The sequence below is a fragment of the Pipistrellus kuhlii genome, unplaced genomic scaffold, assembly GCF_014108245.1.
Source record: "Pipistrellus kuhlii isolate mPipKuh1 unplaced genomic scaffold, mPipKuh1.p scaffold_m20_p_4, whole genome shotgun sequence".
Classification (NCBI taxonomy): Eukaryota; Metazoa; Chordata; class Mammalia; order Chiroptera; family Vespertilionidae; genus Pipistrellus; species Pipistrellus kuhlii.
This window is the reverse complement of record NW_023425540.1, coordinates 35,542,644-35,563,541: the sequence shown is the minus strand read 5'-3', so window position 1 is coordinate 35,563,541 and position 20,898 is coordinate 35,542,644. Positions and strand designations below refer to the sequence as shown.

Sequence of the window (20,898 nt, the reverse complement as noted above, 5' to 3'; positions counted from 1 at the left end):
AAAGAAAAATACAGGATTCTTTGGGGTTGCATGTGTTTTCCATAATGGACTTACAGTGTAAATTTTGGTTATTTAACTTTTTATAAACATCCATCAAGGCTGTACATGTTGGAGGGGACAGCTACATGCATTTGGAAGAGCCATAGAGGAACCATTTATAGTGCTGCGGAGTCAGGGGAGACCATTTTCTATTCGATTTCCACATAACAATTAATGAGATCTGTGTATGTGGTGGTGTTTTGCTTTGTAGTAATATCTTATGTGTTTTGGCAAAATCTTTTCATGCAAGCTCACAGGTGAACTTTCTTAATAACTCTACTGTTGTGTAAAAAGGAAATTTTAAGAAAATATCTCCTTACTGACTTTAGAGAAAAGAAGGGAGAGAGGGAGAAAATCAGTTGTCTCCCAGGGATCAAACTTGAAACCTGGGCATGTGGCCTGACCAGAAGTCCAACTGGCAACCTTTGGGTGCATGTGACCACCACACTCAGACCCTCAGACCGAGGCCCGCGCTGCTGGGACCCGCAGGAGCGGACAGTTCCTTCGGGCCTGGGTCTCCGGAGCACCAGGTGCTCCGCAGGGGACGCCGCCCGGACTCCCTCCCAGCCACTGGCATTAGGGCGCTCCGCCCGCCGTCTGCCCGCGGCGGCGGCCGTCACCACCCGGCCGGCTCAGAGGACGGGAATTTAACCTGCAAGCCGCGGGGCAGCGGGCCACGCCTACCGAGACCGGAAAGCCAGAGGCGGCGCGCGCCCCCGGCCACTTCCGGCCACGTGAGCGGGGGGAGGAGGTGGGCGGGGGGAGGGGGCGGAGAGCGCGCGTGGCGCGCGGCTCCCCCTGCCGGCGGCGGGCGGCCACTCAGCCGGGCGGGACCGCCTGGCCTCCACGACGCTCCTGGTCCCCCTGTCTCCTCAGCACACCGGTTGCTAGGCCAGGCTGCCGCCAGGAATCTTATTTTTAACTCACGATTTAGAGAGGCGCTCACTGAGTCTTTCTCTGTTGTTTGTTTTGTTTTTTGCGGGAAAGGGGGAATTGGAGAGAGAGGACAGAGAAAGACTCCCAGTGCGAGGTGAAGATGGAGCAGGGCGCCCCGGGCCTGGACTGGGACAGCGATGGGACGGTGGTGGACGGGTCGGTGACGGAGAGTGACCTGGAGGAGGAGGCGCTGCCCTGGAGAAGGTGACCCTTCGCCCCGGGGTGGAGAGAGTGGCCGCCCGCAGGCGGGGCAGGCCCCAAGGGGCCGAGGGAGGCCTTGTGAGGCAGCCAGGCCGGAGCTTAGAACTTGTGAATAAGGACACAGCCCCCCTCCCAACGTAAGACAAAATGGGCTTTAGAAGTAGCTGGCTGTATGGCACTAAACAAGCCGAAACCGGTTCGCTCAGTGGGTAGAGCGTTGCCCTGCAAACTGAAAGGTCCCAGGTTCGATTCCGGTCAAGGGCATGTACCTTGGTTGTGGGCACATCCCCAGTAGGAGGTGTGCAGGAGGCAGCTGGTCGATGTTTCTGGCTCTTTATCCCTCTCCCTTCCTCTCTGCAAAAATCAGTGTATATATATATATATACACACATATATATTGTACATATATATGTGTGTATATATATGTATGTGTGTGTGTGTGTGTATATATATATGTATATATATATATATAGTAAGGTGACCAGACGTCCAGCGGGACAAATTGTTAAAAATCGGGATGTCTGGTCACCTTAATATCTATCTATCTATCTATCTATCTATCAATCTATCTAACCTTTACTCTTAGCCTGAGGCCCTAAGTCCTTTTGAACAGGCAAAAACGTAGTAGGTCTAAACAGCTCAAATGCCAGCTTGTAGCTCAGGTCTAGGAGATGGTTAACATAAATTCTCTCTGGAGAGGAATGTGTGATGGGAAACCGATACTTCTGTAAGAATCAAAAAGGACAGTTGTTTAGTTCATCAACACCTTCTTGAACCTATGTCGTTTTCGGTGCTAGATTGAGGGAAAAGGTAAGAGAGAGGAGGCCACTGCCTTTGGCCAGGAAGGACACATACACACAATGTCAGTGTCATGTGGGCAGTCCCGGGGTGGGGATGGGAGCACAGGGTGTCTTCCATGGAAACCTAGGTGGCCGTCAGAGTTTGTTAGGGTTGTCTTGGGAGTACAGGCTTGGAGCCGGGTGAGGCATTGGCCAGGTGAAGAACAGGAGGTGCTCTAGGCCAGGGTGTGGCTGTGGGACATAGCATCGTGTTATGTGTGTTGTTGGAATGTAGTTAATAACTCTTACTGAAGTGCTGAATGCCGAGGCGGGGAGCGGTGGACATGAGCCTGGTAGAGTGAGATCTTCTAAGGGCCTCAGATGTCCTGCATGTGTCCTTGTGAGATGTTAGGTGGGGGAGTAGCATTTTCAGATTTTTGTTGACTCCAGCAAGTGCTAGACTAAGGCCATTTTATTTTATTTTATTTATTCATTTAGACAGGGATGTCCATTTTCACCACTCCTTTAAAATATATATATATATATATATATATATATATATATATATATATATATATATATATTATTTTGAGAGAGGGAGGGGAAGAGAGAGTGAGAAACATCCATGATGAGACAATCACTGATTGGCTGCCTCCTGCAATGCCCCTCCACTGGGGATGGAGCCCGAAACCCAGGCATGTGCCCTGACCAGGAAATGAACCAGGACCTCCTGGTTCATAAGTGGATGCTCAACCACTGAGCCACGCTGGCTGGGCTAGATTAGGGCTTTTCAAATTTTCATGCCCTTGTAAATCACTGTGGAATCCTGGCAAACTGTGGATTCCAATCCAGGAGTTATCTGGAGGGGTCCGAGATTCCGCATTGCTAACAAGCTTTCAGATGAAAGTTGGCACTATTAGAGAAGGGATCACCTTTTATAAGAGCTTAGCTTTGAGATCCAAGTAGTAACACACTGGGATAATGAGACCTCAACTATTAATAAGAAGAAACAGTGGGAATGGGGGGGAAAAGGGCAAATTTGAGAAATCTTTAGAGAGTAAATTTGGCAGAAGGTGGTGGTGTATTAGAATTGGAGGATATACCAGGTTTCTGGCTTATTTATGTACTAGAGGCCCAGTGCATGAAATCATACACTAGGGAGTTCCTAGTGCCTGCCTGCTGCTGGTCAGGACCTTCCTCCCTTCCCCTTGCCAACCCCGCCTTCTGGTCGAACTCCCAGGGAACTCCTGGTCAAGGGGATAATTTGCATACAATGCATTTTTTAAAAAATATATATTTTATTGATTTTTTACAGAGAGGAAGGGAGAGAAATAGAGAGCTAGAAACGTCGATGAGAGAGAACCATCGACCAGCTGCCTCTTGCACACCCCCTACTGGGGATGTGCTCACAACCAATGTACATGCCCTTGATTGGAATCGAACCCTGGACCTTTCAGTCCGCAGACCGACGCTCTACCACTGAGCCAAACCGGTTTCAGCATACGATGCTTTTATTATATAGAATACACATACAATAATATTTGCTCTTGTTAGTGTCCAGAGAACATTTTGACTAATACATGGAATCTTATAACCACCACCACAATCAAGATCCAGAACATTTCCATCACTCCAGAAAAACTCTCTTTAGCTGCCCCTTTGTCAAGCTCCTCTTCAATTTAAATCACTATTCCTATATTTGTGGTATATCATCTTTTTTTTTCTGTCTGCTTTCTTTCTCTGCTCCTCCGCCCATCTTTGGTTGTTAGCAGTTTGACTATGATGTATCTAGGCATGATGATTTTCTTTGTGTTGTTTCCTGTTTTTGGTTCATTGATCTTGAATCTGTAAATTTATGTCTTTCACAAAACTTGGGAAGTTATAATTCCTTCATATATATTTTCCTGTACCAATTTCTTCTCTTTTGGAACTTTAAATGACAATAATGTTAGACTTTTTGATATTGTCTCCCAGCTGCCTGAAGCTTTATTAATTCTACTAGTGGCCAGGTGCACAAAATTCATGCATATTAAAAAGGGATTAATTAGAGGAAATATTTTAATATTGCTATTTTCCCTTTCTCTATAATAGAAGTGCAGAGATGAAAGAATAGTAAAATGCATATAAAAATCTTATTCCTGTCAGAGTTTGGGGCACATCGCGGGACCCAGAGTAAGAACCCACCCACCTACAAGCGCCTCAAAATCGCACAAGACCCAGATCACATTGGGATAGACCCAGACTTGGCACCATTATGGGGTGTGTGGCCTAAGGTCCCCTGTCAAGTCCCATGGGGACCGATGGAAGGATGCAGCCTCAGGTCCCTGCTGATAGCTTGTTAAGACTCATTAGGGGAACTTGGCCTCCACTGTGGGTGCAGCCATCTTGTGTTAAGGAATCCCCCACCCCTGCCTCTGCTTAGGCACAGCCATCTTGTTACAGAAACCCCCACCCCCACCATGGGTGCTGCCATCTTTGTGGTAGAGTGATGGTCAATTTGCATATTCCCTCTTTATTATATAGAATGGTCTTTGTGTGCATGCATACCTGGTGTATCCCTCTCTTCTAATCAGATTATTAGATACCAGTCATATTAGATTAGGGCTCCACCCTTATAATCTTAATTGCCTCCTTTAAGGACTTGTTTCCAAATATAGTCACATTGGGGTTGATATAAGTGGGTTCATGAGCCACTTTGAAGAAGCTCTCACTAGCTAAAAATGGGACAATTTGAACATTGAAAAGAATTATAACAGCAGTGGATTTAAATCGGTGAGTTTGTAATGGTCTTTAAAAACATACTTCAATATTCTGAAAACTGATAAGGAAAGAGAAAGAAGCAGCCCTAGCTGGTTTGTCTCAGTAGATAGAGCGTCAGCCTGTAGACTGAAGAATGCTGGGTCCATTTTAAGTCAAGGGCACATGCCCAGGTTGTGAGCTCGGTCCCCAGTAGGGGGTACAGGAAGCAGTTTTTATTGTTGAAGTTTCTATCTCTATCTCCCCCTCCTTTCCTCTCTGAAATCAATAAAAAAATTTTTTTTAAATACACAAAATAAAAAAGAAAGGATGAAGCAGGCATTTATTTTGCCTTTCCTTTGCAAACTGTAACTATGTAAATAACTTGCCTGAGTTAACATGGCTTGATGGAAAGTAATTGTATAGTTGGTGAGTGACAGTATTTTATTAAAAGTATGTTTTTATTGACTTCAGAGAGAGAAAGGGAGAGGGAGAGGGAGATAGAAACATCAGTGATGAGAGAGAATCATTGACTGGCTGTCTCTTACATGACCCCTGCATGTGTCCTGACTGGGAATCGAACCCTGACCTCCTGGTTCATGGGTTGATGCTCAACCACTGAGCCACACTGGCCATGCATGAGTGAAAGTTTTTAAAAACATGTATTTCCATTAATAAATGAAGAAAGTAATAGAGTAGAATATTGCCATTTTATATACTACTAATAATGAATAGACCTACGCAATGGTCATCAGTGATCACTAACATCACAAAATGAGTTACAACCATCATGTTGAGCAAGTGGCATCTGTTGCCTTTCGCCAGAAACAGAAATCCAGACACTTCTACCCACTATATCTTGGTATTAGAGTCATCAATGAAAACACGGTGCTGGAACAACACTTTACATAGAGAAGAAACAGGGCAAGATTGGTTTCAATAGTGGGCACTGCTCCCCCATGGCCATAGGCATGCCCACATCCCTCTTGTGCCACAAAACGAAAAACTTCATCCTCTCCCCACAGAAGACATAAATCGTGGTGGGATTGGCCAGGTGCCATGTGACTCACACTTAAACAAATCAAAGGAATACACATTGAGTATGAAACAAGGAAAAGTAGTCTCACACAAGGTAATAGGTCCAGCACAGCCTGAGAGAACACTTGGTCTCTTTATAAGAAAGTGTTTAAAGCTCAAGGCCGAAAGGTAGTTGAAAGTCTGCATGCACAAGACTGCCTTTCCCGATATACACTTTATTATCCCTGTAGGAAGTACACATATGCTTCCCCAAACTGAACTTGAATTAGATCAAACCTCTAGATCTAATAACCAGTTTACAGGAAATATACAAGATAGAGGAGCATATTAAATGACATGCAGTCAGTAAATGCAAAATGTGGAAAACTCTTCAGTAAAAACAACCCAGTTTTTCAACAAATAAATTGCAAAGGGGTGAGGGAAGTTGGGGGTAATATATAGATTTAAAAAGAGACTTACATAGCGACTAAATTCAATATCTACCTTGTTTGGATCCTGATTTGAACAAAACAACTATAAAAAGAGGCACTTGGGGAGATGTGACTAAAACCTCTTTATTCGTTTTCCATTGCTGTATAACAACTCACTCTAAAACTTAGCATCTTAAAACAATAAACATTACTATCTTGTAGTTTCTGTGCTTCAAGAATTTAAGAGTTATTTAACTAAATCATCCTGCTCAGGGATTCCCAAGGCTGCATTCATCTCAAGGGTTCATGAGAAGGATCCTCTTTCTACATGGTGATTTTCAGAATCTGGCCTTAGTTCTTCTCTTACATTCTTGCCACATAGGCTTCCATAGGGCATTTCACAAAGCAAGCTGACTTCCATGAGAGTATAGAAGCACGAGAATAAGAGGAAGACAAGATGGAAGCTAGTGAATTTTGTAACCTAAGCTTAGAAGTAACATCCTAAGGTATGAATAGTAGTATAACTAAGAATGGTAGCAAGTTTAGGTATAAAAAAATTACAGTTAAGGTTTCATTTTTTATGGCCTAGTAATATTCCATCTTATATATGTGCCACAACTTTTTTATCCACTCGTCTGTTGTTAGGTACTTGATTTGCTTTCATATCTTGGCTATTCTATTGTAAATAACACTGCAGTGAATATAGATAGGAGTGCATATAATCTTTTGGGTTTCTTCTGAATAATCTCCAGAAGTGGAATTGCTGGATCATAAAGTAGTTCCATTTTGAATTTTTTAAGGAAACTCCATACAGTTTTCCATAGTGGCTGCAGTAGTGTCTTCATTCCCACCCACAGTGCATAAGAATTCCCTTTTTTCCACATCCTTGTCAACACTTATTACTTGTTGATGGTAGCCGTTCCGACAGGTGTGAGGTGATAGCTCATTGTGGTTTTAATTTTCATTTCTCTGATAGTGATGTTGAGCATCTTTTTATATGACTGTTGGCCATTTTTGTTAATCCTCACCCAAAGGGGGCGCGGGGGGAGAGAGAGAATGAAACATCTGTATGAGAAAGATCGATTGGTTGCCTCCTGCACTCGAGCCTTCAAGCCAGGTACGTGCTTTTGACGGAATCAAACCCATGACACTCTGGTGTGAGGGCCAACACTCTAATCACTTAGCCATACAGGCCAGGGCCTGTGCTCATTTTTTACATTTGATTGTTTGTTGTTGTGACAGCCTGGATGGACCTAGGGGGAAGTATGCTCAGTGAAATAAGTCAGTAAGAGAAAAAAAGTACTGCATGATTTCACCTATATGCAGAATCTAAAGGACAAAATAAACGAAACTGACTTGTAGATGCAGATGGTTGCCAAAAGGGAGACGGGTTTGGGGATTGGGTGAGAAAGGTGAAGGGATTAAGAACAAATTGATAGTTACAAAATAGTCACTGATATATAAAGGAAAGCATAGGGAATTTAGTCAATAATATTGTAATAACTATGTATGGTGCTAGTTGGGCACTGGAAATATTGAAGGGAACACTTTGGAAAGTATATGATTGTCTAATCTCTAAGTTGTACATCCTAAACCAATACAAAATAAAACTGGAAGTAAACTGTAGGAAAAACCTGACAAGTTAAATTGTTAGTCTTTGTTTAGGAAACATGATAATCTGTACCTTCTTTTCGGTATTTGAAAGGTTGCTCTTTGATCAAGATACATCTCTCAGATCTGAGTTCAGTCTCCATCCTGATATAAGTGGAACATGCGAAGGTGAGAAATAATTCTTTTCACTAAGTAACTCATTTAATTTCCCAGGTGTTATTATTTCTTTATTAATGTCTCCTTTTATATTTAGTCTTATTCTTTAACTTTTCACAGAGTTAGTTTCTTTGAGGCATCTGTAATAGACCCTGAGATCTATTAAGATCTGTTACTATGAGGACAGCAATGGGGATCATACTTCTGGAAGATGTTTACAACAGAGATATGGTAGTAGTACTGAGAAAGCTCTTCTCTGTGCCCCCTCCCCTCAACTATATAGCTTAACTCTAGAAGCTGAAAAGAAGTCAATAATATCTTTTTCTTATTAATCTTCTCCTAAGGGTATTTTTCCCATTGATTTTTGGAAAGAGAAACATCAATGTGAGAGAGACACATTGACTACTTGCCTCCTGCACACACCCCAATGGGCTGGGGATCAAACCTGCAACCCGGGTATGTGCTATTGACTGAGAATTGAACCCACAACCCTCTGGTATACAGACCAACACACTGAGCAACAACTGCCAGGGCAGTAAATTGTACTTTTTAATAACCAATCTGATTCTTTCAGTCAAAATTAAGTTGCAAATATCCTTGGTATATATTTTTTATTTATTTTCATTTTATTATTTTTTATTGAGGTATAAGTGACATATACATCATATTATTTTCAAGTATAAAAATAATAATTCAGTATCTTATAAAATAACATGCAAATAGATTAAATGGTCAAATGACCAGCGGAACGCCCGGTCACTATGACATGCACTGACCACCAGGGGGCAGATGTTCAATGCAGGAGCTGCTCCTGCGTTGAGCATCTCTCCCCCTCCTCTCCCCACCCCGAGAGGGAAGTGACTGGGAGCAGTAATCAGTTGGTAGGGCCAGCCTGGCTGCCAGCCAAGGCAGGTGCCAGCAGGGGACTCCTCCCCAAAGATTGCCCCACCCACCTGTCACCCCACAGACGGCCAGGCCTAGGGACCATACCTTATATATTGGGAACAGTCTCTTAGATTTAAAAATTAAAACCTGGCAAGGCTACTCTAACACTGGAAAAGCAGGATGATGCAGCGATGACATGCGTGGACTCTGGCTTGCACATTTTGTGTTCAGCCCTGATTCTGATACTTATAACTGTGTGACAAAGACAATTACTTAACTTCTCTCTGCTTCAGTTTTTCCACCCATAAGATGGGGGAAATGGTACTACTGCCTTAGAAGGATCATGTTATGTACTATTTTTTATAATCAGGACAAAAAAATGTAGCTACCAACACAATAGCAAGATGCCTTCACCTGTATGAAAAGTATGGTCACTGGCACATACAATGTCCCCGATTGTGAGAGGGATATTAGACTGCTGGTTTAGGCGTGACATTCCCTGGATTGTGAGAGGACGCAGGCTAGGCTGAGGGACCCACACTTCCATGCACAAATTTTGTGCACCGGGCCTCTAGTTTCTATATATTGAAAATATTTTGAAATGGTCACCACAGTAAGTCTAGTTAACATAGTTTATTACATTAGTGCAGTTAACATTGTCACACAATAAGTCTGGTTATATATTTTTAAAAGGTGCCTTTCACCTGCCAATTCATACTTCCTGAGTCCACTTCTAGATCAATTTAAATGGTGTCTAGAAAAGCCCATCACTAATTGTTACTGTGTAAAAAGTTCAGTTCTGCATTTGGTGTTTAAATGGTAGGTTATCTCCTTTTATTATTTCTTCTTGTGAGCATTTTCATTTTGGAGGGTGTTTGGAAATGAGTATAGAAGAAAAATTTCCTAAACACCGTGAAGATCTTTGTATAGTTTGCAAAGTCTTTTCACTATACATTACTTCATTATACCATAATGGCAAGTTACAGTTTTGTCTTGTGGTTTTTCTTACTTGTAATCGGAAGGGACAATGAGTAATATTGGTCTTCAGAATGTATTATTTGATGTATAAAGTGCCAGTAGAAAAAAGTTAGAAGTCTGCTTTAATATTCCATCCAAGTTTTTTTCTTTTATTTCATTTTCCAAATAGAAGTCTTTTATTATTTTTTCTAATTACTAAAAGTATAAAATATTTAAAAAATAAAAAATATATTATGTAGAAAATTAAAGATCCTACCCCCTATTCTTTCCTACAATTCCACTTCCAACAATTGTCAGCATTTAGTATTTGTATATTCTTTTAGACTTTTAGATGCCAATGTAAATATCTTTTCATAATTGCTATTATACTACATGTTTCATATTTTGTTATATTTATCTACCTCAACCTTTTAAATTGCTACATATTATTTTGTATGAATGTACCCTTAATAAATTGATTATATTTTTGAAGTTTCTCAATACTATAACAAATATGAATATTCTAATGCTTACACCTTTGCCTACTTTTTTATTATTTATTTAGAATAAATAACTAGCTAAAATTAGATTTACTTTCAAATAATGTATTCTGATTTTAAAGGATCTGACATGTGTCAGGTCTTGATGTTATGGTCCCCCCCAAAAATGGCTTTCCCCTCTGTCAACATAGACATATTCAGTCTTTGCAAAACTGATAAATAAAAGTATCTGATTATTTTAATTTTTATTTTAAAGACTATTTAAGCATATATTAATATTGACCATACTTTTTTTGGGGTGTGAATTGCCTTATATATCTACTAATCTTTATTATTGATTTATAAGAGCATTTTACATATTAAAGGTAACAAAAGTTGTCATATGTATTGCAAATATGTTTACCTAATTTCTTAGTTAGTTTTCATGTTATTTGTGATATATTTTGTATTGTAGAAGTTTTAAGTTTTTATGCAGTAAAAGTCAGTTTTTTTTTAATCCTCACCTGAGGATATTTTTCCATTGAATTTTATAGAGAGTGGAAGAGAGCGAGGAAGACAGAGAGAAATATCAATGTGAGAGAAACACATTGGTTGTCTCCTGCACATGCCCCAGCCAGGGCCCAGGGATGAGTCTGCAACCCAGATATGTGTCCTTGACCAGAATGGCATCCAGGACTCCTTGGTCCGCAGGCTGATGCTTTTATCCACTGAGCCAAACTGGCTTGGGCAGTCTTTTTTTTTTTTTTTTTTTTTTTAAGGTTTATTAGTTTTTTCAAATTTAGAAATAGTTTACCTATTTCAAAACTATAAAATATTTTATATTTATTTCCATTTATTATATTTATAGCTTTTACAAATCTGTTTGGAATATTTTGGCCTATGGGAAGGTAGTTCTAAATTTATTTTTTTCTAAGTGATTAACCAATTTTCCCAATATTATTTATTGAATAACTCTTCTTGGTGCTTCTGTTTAAAATACCATGTTGTTACATATTAAGTTCCTAGATATATATGTCTGTTTCCCACTTTTTGTTTTGTTTCATTGATCTTTTTTACTATTTCTACTTCTATGCCATTATTACATTATTTTACCAACCTTAGCTTTTAGTACATTTCTATATCTGGGCAGGAATATACCTTCCTACACAGAGTAGCTGGCTACAGCATTCATCCTAAGTTTCTTGGTTACAAACAGCAAGCTCAGTACCCACTGTGAACTTCTAATCTACCCTCTTCCATCCTTTGTTGGTGGGATTTCTTAGCTGGGTAGTTTTCAGGGATTCTGATGGAAGAAATCATATAGCTACTTCTGAAGGAGGCCCTCTTTTTTCTATGTTGAATCACCAGCTATTTACTAATGTTTTCTATTTAACCTATTTTCATATTCAAATCTATACAGGATATCTCCCCCCACCTTTTTTTTTTTTTAAAACCATTGCTATTTTAGATTTTTAAACCCTATCATTTCTTTGGATTCTTTTTAGGAATTGGGAAGGGAAGAAAGTTAAAATATGGGCTCAATTTGCCATCTTGAAACAGAAACTTGGACTTTTCTTGAATTGTACTAACATGATGGGTTTTAAAGAAGACCTAAATGGTTTTGTTTTGTTTTTAAAAAAAGAAAGTATTCTTTCTAGTGGGAATTAAATCTATATAATTTTCTCTATATATATATCCTTTGCATCATTCATCCTGAAAAAAAAGTAACTATCAAGTATTATTTTATTCACTGTAGTGTATATGTTTCTTCCTAACTAATAAGTAAAAAAACATAATATATAAAAGTGGAAATTAGGAAATTATAATTTACAAAATGATCTTTAATGACTTTTTTTTCTTCTTACTATCTTTAAATCCTTGGATCATTGTCAGAGCAATAAAACTGTTATGAATGATTATGATTATATTCCATTCTAGGCACTCGCTCTCCTGAGATTCAACTTGGGTTGAAACTCAGAGAGGATCTACAAAATAAAATAAGTAAGAAGACTATGCCTGAGCTTAGTGAGGATGCAGTCTTACAGGTGTGTAAGCATATTGGTTCAATACATACTTGTTAAAAATTGGAAACGCTATTTTAAAGAGTGGCAAGTCACTAATGATTAATTCTTTTTGTCTGTTATTTTGCTGCTTCTATCTTTTATCAGTTTTTTCTCCTTTCTTAGCTAATCATTCTGTTTCCCTGCTGCAAATTTATTGAAAGCCAGTTTGCTGAGAACCAATTCCAGCATGTAATAATTACAATTCTGTCAAAAGGTTGATGGGACTTGGTGGGCTCAACAAGGGTGAGCCACATATGTAGTTTACCTGTTGGAAATGTCTAATTTCCAACTTCCCTCAAAACTGAATAGGATAATTGTTAGCTGCCAGACAGCTCAGGGCATTTTACTGCCTCCTATTGGCCAAACACCGGAACAGCTGTAGACTATTCCCCAAACTGATAATGCTTCTGTACCCTTTGATACCTTACCCTTTGAACTGTATATTTCCACCTTGCCTTGGACAAATTGTGTTTAATAAAAGCACTGTGTCCTGAGACAAGGAGAGTCTTCAGTTCTCTTTAGCTGAAGCTTCTCTGACCCCCAATGCCTTTCAAAACTATCTTTCATCCTTGGACTCCTTCTTGAATCTATTTGTAGCCCCTTTCTCCAGAATGCTAAATCCTTTGTAAGGCTGGGAAAAGAACCCCGGCAACAAGGAACACCAACAACAGTTTTTTTAGGAGGAGGTATATTTGTTTACCCACATTCATAGAAACATTATTCACAATAGCCAAAAGGTGGAAGTAACCAAAGTGTCTACTAACAAATGAGTGTGCAAAAAAAAATATGGTACGTACAATGGAATATTCTTCAGCCATGCTACAACATGGATAAACCTTGAAAAAATTATACTAAGTGAAATAAACCAGTCATAAGAGGGCAAATATACATAGTATTTCTTTCTTTTTCTTTTTTCTTTTTCTTTTTTTAATATTCATCGAGGATATTTTTCCATTATTTTTAGGGAAAGTGGAAGGGATGAGGAGAGGCAAAGAGAAACATCAGACTGGTTGTCTCCCACACGTGCCCCCACCTAGGGCCAGGGATTGAGCCTGCAACCAATGTGCATTCCCTTGACCGGGAATTGAACCCGTGACCCTTCAGCCCGCTATCCAACAGGCAAAACTGGCCAGTGCTGCAGTATTTCTTTTATATGAGCTTCTTAGAGTAGTCAAATTCCTAGAGACAAAAAGTAAAAAAGTAGATATTGAGGGTTGGTGGGGTGGTGAGTGGACAGTTAATGTTTAATGGACACGGAGTTTTAGTAGGAGAGGATGAATAACTTACGGAGATGGATGGTGGTAATGGGATGGTTGCACATCATTGTGAATATATATGTACCACAGAACTGTACATGGTTAAAATGGTAAACTTTATTTTATATGTATTTTACCACAATTAAAAAAAAAGATGCTAAGAAAGAATAACATGAATTACCTTAAATGTTAAATGTTTAGTGTGTTGTATTGGGTTAGTATTCATCAGCTGGAAAACTACTGTGTGTTTTTTCCCTAGCTACCTCAAGCTGAAATGGAACAAAATCAAGCTCTGTTAGAGTAAGCATACTAATTTTTGGCTTTATTATGTTATGAATACTTTGTCATTTTGCACATCAAAAATGTTTTCATTTTCTTAACAGTTTTAGAATTATGTTTTAGAATAATTGCACCTTTAGCAGTGTGTGTGTGTGTGTGTGTGTGTGTGTATAATAGCAATAACTTTTATTTTTTTTAATTTATTTTTATTTTTTAAAGTATTCTTTTAAAAATATGTTTTTATTCATTTTTATTTTTTATTTAAAAACATATTTTATTTATTTTTTACAGAGGGGAAGGGAGAGGGATAGAGAGTTAGAAACATTGATCAGCTGCCTCCTGCACAACACCTACTGGGAATGTGCCCACAACCAAGGTACATGCCCTTGACCAGAATCGAACCAGGGACCTTTCAGTCTGCAGACCGACACTCTATCCACTGAGCCAAACAAAATAGGGCAGCACTTGAAATATTAATGTTAACAAATTGGTAGTAATTGTAAAAGTGATTGGAATAATGTAGCAATAAAAACATCTTATTTTGAAATTTGTTTAAATGAAGAAAAAAAATTAAATTGTATTTGAATGAGAAAGTGTTTCCTCTTTCCATTTAAAAATTTTTATTTATTGATTGATTTATGTTTAAAACCAGAAAAAGTTGTCCAATGTTCATTGTGTCATCTCCTGAAGCTGAACTTTCACTGAACCACAAAAGTATCCAAGGTATGTTTTCATGGGTAGAGTCATATAAAAAAAATTTGTTTTAGGCTAATTAGACATATTTATTTACAACTGGGCTAGTCTAGTATATATTGCTACCATACATTTTAAAAAATATATATTTTTGTTGATTTCAGAGAGGAAGGAAGAGAGAGAGAGAGAGATAGAAACATCAATGATGATAATCTTTCATTGGCTGCCTCCTACAAGTTCCTTACTGGGGATCCAGCCCACAACCACTGAGCCACATTGGCTGGGTAAAAAATATTTTTAAAAAATGTTAATAGTGTACCAAAGGTAGTTTCAATGCAAAAAAAAAAAAGCAACTATAGTAGAGTGTTTAAGACTTCTTAATGACTTTAAGAAATAGGAACCTGTTAAAACACATGCTTTTTGTTTTCCCTATTAAATACATAAAGTTTACAAAGCATAGGATATTTTTGTTTATCACTGTGTAAGTAGAGAAGAAAGAAAACACAATTGTAAGTCAAGTAGCCTGGGATAAGAACTGTATCAAGAAAAGGAAAGACCACACAGCATAAGCAGCCACACATAAAAACGTAAGAAGTGGGGTCTAATTAAATTCCAAGATGGCAGACTAACTTGATATTTAGTTAAGGAGAGTTTTCTACACAGATTAGATCCCTCATCTCTTAGGAAATTAAAGCCATAGATGGTCCAGCTACTTATAAGATTAAAATTAGAGGCATAAGTTTGCAATGATGCTAACAGAATAGATCAGTATGTAATAATGATAGCACAAAAGTTTTTGTAACACTGGTCACCTAAAACTTAAAGGTAGCAGCATTCTTGGGAAAAACATTAGATAATAAAAAATAACCTTTGTGAAGTTTAAGTTTATTAAAGTAAAGCCAGATAATTGGGTGTTTAGGTTTGAATTATCTTGAGGAAAATGTCTTATGGGCCAAGAAAAAATTAGTCAATAACTTCAATCGTAAGAAAACTTAGGAACAGATATAGAAATAATGTAGAATGAATTACACCAATGTATTGTTATTATAGAATTAGGTTAAGAGCATTAATAAGTTTTATGGCCATTGTATTCATGTGTGTTTTGTCTAATAGTTAATATGTTTGAAATAGCAAACATTAAATTTGTAGTTTAAATTATTTAAGGGAATATAAGTTTGTAATTAGTGTTGAAATATTAAAGACACAGTAGTCTTCAGATTAAACAGAAATTTAATAAATTGACCATTAAACAAACATAAATGCAAATAGTAATGGATGTTTCTCTCCAAGTATAAAAGCCTTTGTAGTTTTTCAGATGTCTAATCAATAGCAAATAGCCTAATATAATTCACATTATGGCAAACATGCCCTCCAAATGTGGTGAAAACCTGTTTAGCGTCTTTTATAAGATTCAGTTTATAGATAAACTGAACAATAATGAAGCTACAGAGGTACCATCTTAGAGGTTGAAGTCCTTTTTTAGGTAAGTACTAGTGGGATCCCTCCGCCTGGCCTGCAGGATGGGGCCGAAACCAGCTCTCTGATATCCCCCAAGGGGTCCTGGATTACAAGAGAGCATAGGCCAGGGCGAGGGACCCCACTGGAGCATGATCGAGGCCAGGGAGGGATGCAGGAGGTTGGCCAGCTGGGGCGGGTCCACAGGAGGGCTTGATTGGCCGGACCCCAGCAGCAAGATAACCTACCAGTCAGAGCATTTGCCCCCTGGTGGTTAGTGCTCATCATAGCGACTGGTTGACTGCCCCCTGGTGATCAGTGCACGTCATAGCGAGTGGTTGAGTGGCCTTAGCATATCAGCATAATACTCTTTGCTTGGTTGAATGGATGACTGGATGAACAGACACTTAGCATATTAGGCTTTTATTATATAGGTTGTTTTAAACAATTTGAGAGAGAGGTGTCATGGGTGATAGCATGCCTTGGGTATTCCTTTCTTTCTTTGGATTTTGATCATGATAACGAGAGTCAGCAATAGTTAGGCAAAAGGTCTATTCTCATTTTTCTCATACTCAGTCTCAGAAAAACAGGGTTCCACTATGCTCTGCATTTCCCACACTTCCAACCTTCAACTCATTTGGCCTTCTGAGAGCAGTTATACCTATGATGCTATTGGTATTTGTGCACTTTTGCCACCACCAATAGCATCTGAGTCACAAGTATTTTCCTGACTGTTCCTATAAAAGTGCCATGGGCACCAGAATTATAACTTCATGATGTTTCTTGATGCCACGAAGCTTCTGTGACTTGAGACCCAGAAATAATTCCCTTCCCTTCTGGCACTTCATTGCAGCATCCTCTTGCTTTTACTTTTCAGAGTGTTCAGAACAGGAAGCTCCTTTTGTTATCATCCTAGACAGTGAGTTAACTTACATATAAGGAAACAATTAAATTGTTAGATAGTATAATTGACTCAGTTCTTATACAATCCTATCTTCTCCCTCCCGATTCAGAGTAATTCTAACCAGATTGTAACTGACCAAAATAAGTAAATGATCTTTAGTAACATTGATAATATGATAACATTGGCCTTAAAATAGTTTGTTTATAAGTTAAAATTCAGTTTCTCTGAGCATTTTCTTTTCATTTGGCACTTTAGAATTTATTTCCCAAATAGCACATTTTATCTTTTCAAGTGATAAGTAGAAAATCTTTTAATAATTTATTAAAGGAGGGACAGGAACTCAAGAAAAATACTTCTTTTATTTGTGAAAACTGTTTTATGTAAATTTTGTTGTTGGAAAATGAGAATTTCTTATAAATGTGTTTTTAAATATAGTAATAAAATTATAATAATACACTTCATTATATTAATTTATCAAGTTTTAAGAATAGTAACTATTGGCATAAAAAATAATCATTTTTATATTGAGGTGGTTAAAAACAACATAAAAGATGACAGGTTCTTTACAATTCAGAGAAGGAGGAAGAAGATGAACTTTTTCTCTTTTTGAACTCCAACCCCAAAGGATTTGAGAGTTTATTAAAAACAAAAATCTCCTTGCAAAGATGATTGAAGATGTATCTATTGTTTTTAAGTGTACCTTTATTGGTATTAAATTTTAAGCAACCAGAGATATAAAATCTTAAACAAAGATATTGATATTGCTATTTATCATTATTGCTTGGCACAAAGGACTCTAATGCAAGGATAAGAAATGATTTATTCTTATGACTTTTTGCTCATAATTCTGTGAGGAACTGGAATACCATGCTAGTAATCTTCCTAGATGATTTTCATAGCTTTTCACCATCAAATGGCAAAGGTGAAGCAAATAATAATAATTATAGGTTTTTGCAGGCTATAAAGCTCAGTAAGCATATAAGCTCAGTATGTTTATTTCCCCCCCTGAAAAACCTGTCTTGCTTGTGAGGATGCATTCTGAAATTGAGAAGATAATTATTTGCTTAAACTCTAGCTCTAGATATTGCCTAATCAAAAGAAACCAAAGTAATGACTCAAACATATGCCAGTGAACCCTGAATTCCTGCCTACGTGTGTCAGAGTGGCAAGACTTTGCCAGTGCAGGTTGGAGATAAGAGGAGTGGAGGAGGAGAAATATATCTTTTCTTGATCCTCCTTAACTTGGTGTGAATTGCTGTCAGCCAGCTCATCTCAGGGGCAACAGGCCAGGTGAGGGGTTGATGGTGAAGACACATTTAGGATAACCTCCTGACTCTACATAGGTCATTCCTTTCCATGCTTAACTTGACAGCATGAATTTCTTTAAAGTCTGTTACCTATACTGGATTCTTATCTGAGAAAGTAGATGTGATTTTTCCCTTATGGTTATAAACACTTAGAATTGCTCAGACAAAATGGAAAGGTTGTTTTTTAGCTAAAATAATTCCAAATAATTATAATTTTACTTGACTTCATGTAAAATATTTTAAAAGAAGTGGCAAATTTTTTAATAAACTTTATTGGCAACATAATGATACTTTTATATCAAATTGATGTAATATATAGAAAATATTTGAAATGTTATATATATTTCTGAGGGAGTCATTTCAAGTTACATGATTGAGAAATGACAGGTGAGGGTACGTGGGGTTTTAGTGCTTTAATAAAACTGGAATGTAAACATATATTTTTCTCTTCTAGGGCCTAACACTGAAAACTCTGAAGTTTTGCCACACCCAGCAAAGGTTGGTTTATATAACTGAGATTAGGCATACAGATCATGGGTTTAGATTTTAAAAAAAATTATGTTGATTAAAGCTTCAAACCCATTTAGACTCTTTCTTAATCAATACTACTATACTTGTAACTTACTTCGTCTTAGCCGTACCTTAAACATTCCTGCTTCAGTGACTCATTCGAGTCAAGAACTCGGAAACAAGAGAAAGAGCATAAAATTTGGAACCAGATAGGTGTGCATTCCAAGTGTGCCATTTATATGTGTAGAATATCACTAGTGGATACCCATTTCACAGGATTGTGAGGACAGAGCAATGATAGTTCATGATGTCTGGGCCTTAGTTTGTGCTTAATAATATGTGTTTCTCTCTTATTTCACTCCTTCACAATTTTTTTTTTTTTAATTTCAGGATTAAGTACCCTTTTCTCTATGGCTTTTTCTCAGATAATATTGTTGATCTTGAACAAATTGCTTCCTCTTTAATATTTGTTATTCATTGATTATATCATTTTTTCCTAAGCATTTGCATCCCTTAAAATTAATAGATAGTTTGAGAAAAAGGACTTTTTTATTTTTATTTTTATTTTTTTTATTTTTTTAAATAAGTTTTTATTGTTCATATTACAAATGTTCCTCCCCCCCCCCCACCATTGCTCTCCTCCACCAGGTTCCCACCCCACCCTCTGCCCTTTCCCCTCTCCCCATTGTCCTCATCCATAGGTGCACAGTTTATGTTCAGTCTCTTCCCACTTCCCTCTCTCCCCTTTTCCCCAAGAATCATCAGTTCACTCCCCTTCCATACCTCTGATTCTATTATATTCAACAGTTAATATTGTTCATCAGATTTTTTAAATTTCCTTGGTTCTTAGATTCACTTGTTGATAGTTACGTATTTGTTGTTCATAATTTTTATCTTTGTTTACTTTCTCTTCTGAAAGAACCCCCTTCAGCAATTCATATAATTCTGGTTTGGTGTTGATGAACTCCTTTAGCTTTTGTTTATTAGTGAAGCTCTTTATCTGGCCTTCGATTCTGAGTGATAGCTTTGCTGGGTAGATTATTTTTGGCTGTAGGTTCTTGCTATTCATCACCTTGAATATTTCTTGCCATTCCCGTCTGGCCTGCATGGTTTCTGTTGAGAAGTCAGCTGACAATCGTATAGGTGCTCCTTTATAGGTAACTACCTTCTTTGCTCTTGCTTCTTTTAATATTCTCTCTTTGTCTTTTGCTCTTGGAATTTTAATAATGATGTGTCTTGGTGTGGTCCTCTTTGGATTCCTTTTGTTTGGAGTTCTGTACGCTTCCTGGACTTGTAAGTCTAATTCTTTCACCAGTTGGGGGAAGTTTTCTGTCACTATTTCTTTCAGTATGTTTTCGATATCTTGCTCTCTCTCATCTTCTGGGACCCCCATAATTCTGATGTTGGTTCGCTTGAAGTTGTCCCAGAGGTTTCTTACATTATCTTCAATTTTCTGGATTCTCTTGCCTTCTAGCTTCTGTGGAGGAGTGTCTTCTGGCTCTTTATGTTCCAAATCTTTGACTTGATTCTTGCGATCATCCCTCCTGTTTTTAGGACTCTGTAAAATATTTTTTATTTCAGACAATGTATTCTTTATTTCTTGTTGATCCCTTATCATTTCTTGTTGACTCCTTATTAATTCTAGTTGATCTCTTTTCATATCCTCATAGGCCTTATCCATCTTTTCTAGGAAATTCTTGAAAAATCTTATAAGCGTAGATTTGAACTCTATATCCAGACGCTTTTTGTCCTCCAATTCTTTCGTTTGTGATCTATTTTGTTGTCTCATTTCGCAGTTACAGATGGGGCGGGGTTTCAGGGTGGAGCCTGCAGCTTTGGCTTCTGTCAGCCCCGCCCTATGCGGGTCCTTCAGTGCTCGCTGCTGCCGGCGCCTCTGAGAGAGAGGTGCCCTCGATTTTCGCCTGCTGCCAAACAGTCTATGCTTTCCCACAATGAGCCCGGTATTGGGGTTCAGTTCAGTTGGAAGTGGAGTTGGAGGTGGCGTTCAGAGCAGTCTGGAGCCCCAGTCTCCTTCCCGTCAGGGCAATCCCGCGGCACAGCCGACCGTCCCTTCTCTGCGCTCAGTGTGCGCGCCTCCGGGACCTCCTTCCGCCTCTCCCCGGGGTTCTGCCTTACAGCCCGGCTCCCTGTGGCTGAGCCTGAGTCCCCGGGGTCCGGCCTAGAACTGGGGTCCAGAGCAGTCG

The 20,898-nt window shown here is 38.5% G+C and overlaps 1 protein-coding gene across 1 annotated transcript in view; it reads left to right on the top strand.

Moving 5' to 3' along the window:
* Positions 1-861: 861 nt before the first annotated feature.
* Positions 862-20,898, top strand: part of ANKRD31 (ankyrin repeat domain 31) — an 82,171-nt gene continuing 62,134 nt past the window's right edge. The window contains exons 1-6 of the mRNA XM_036410581.2: positions 862-1,179; positions 7,845-7,918; positions 12,166-12,272; positions 13,806-13,846; positions 14,478-14,548; positions 18,639-18,682. Of these exons, the coding sequence (XP_036266474.1) occupies positions 1,076-1,179; positions 7,845-7,918; positions 12,166-12,272; positions 13,806-13,846; positions 14,478-14,548; positions 18,639-18,682 (441 nt within the window). The 5' untranslated portion in view covers positions 862-1,075. The remainder of the gene's footprint in view (positions 1,180-7,844; positions 7,919-12,165; positions 12,273-13,805; positions 13,847-14,477; positions 14,549-18,638; positions 18,683-20,898) is intronic.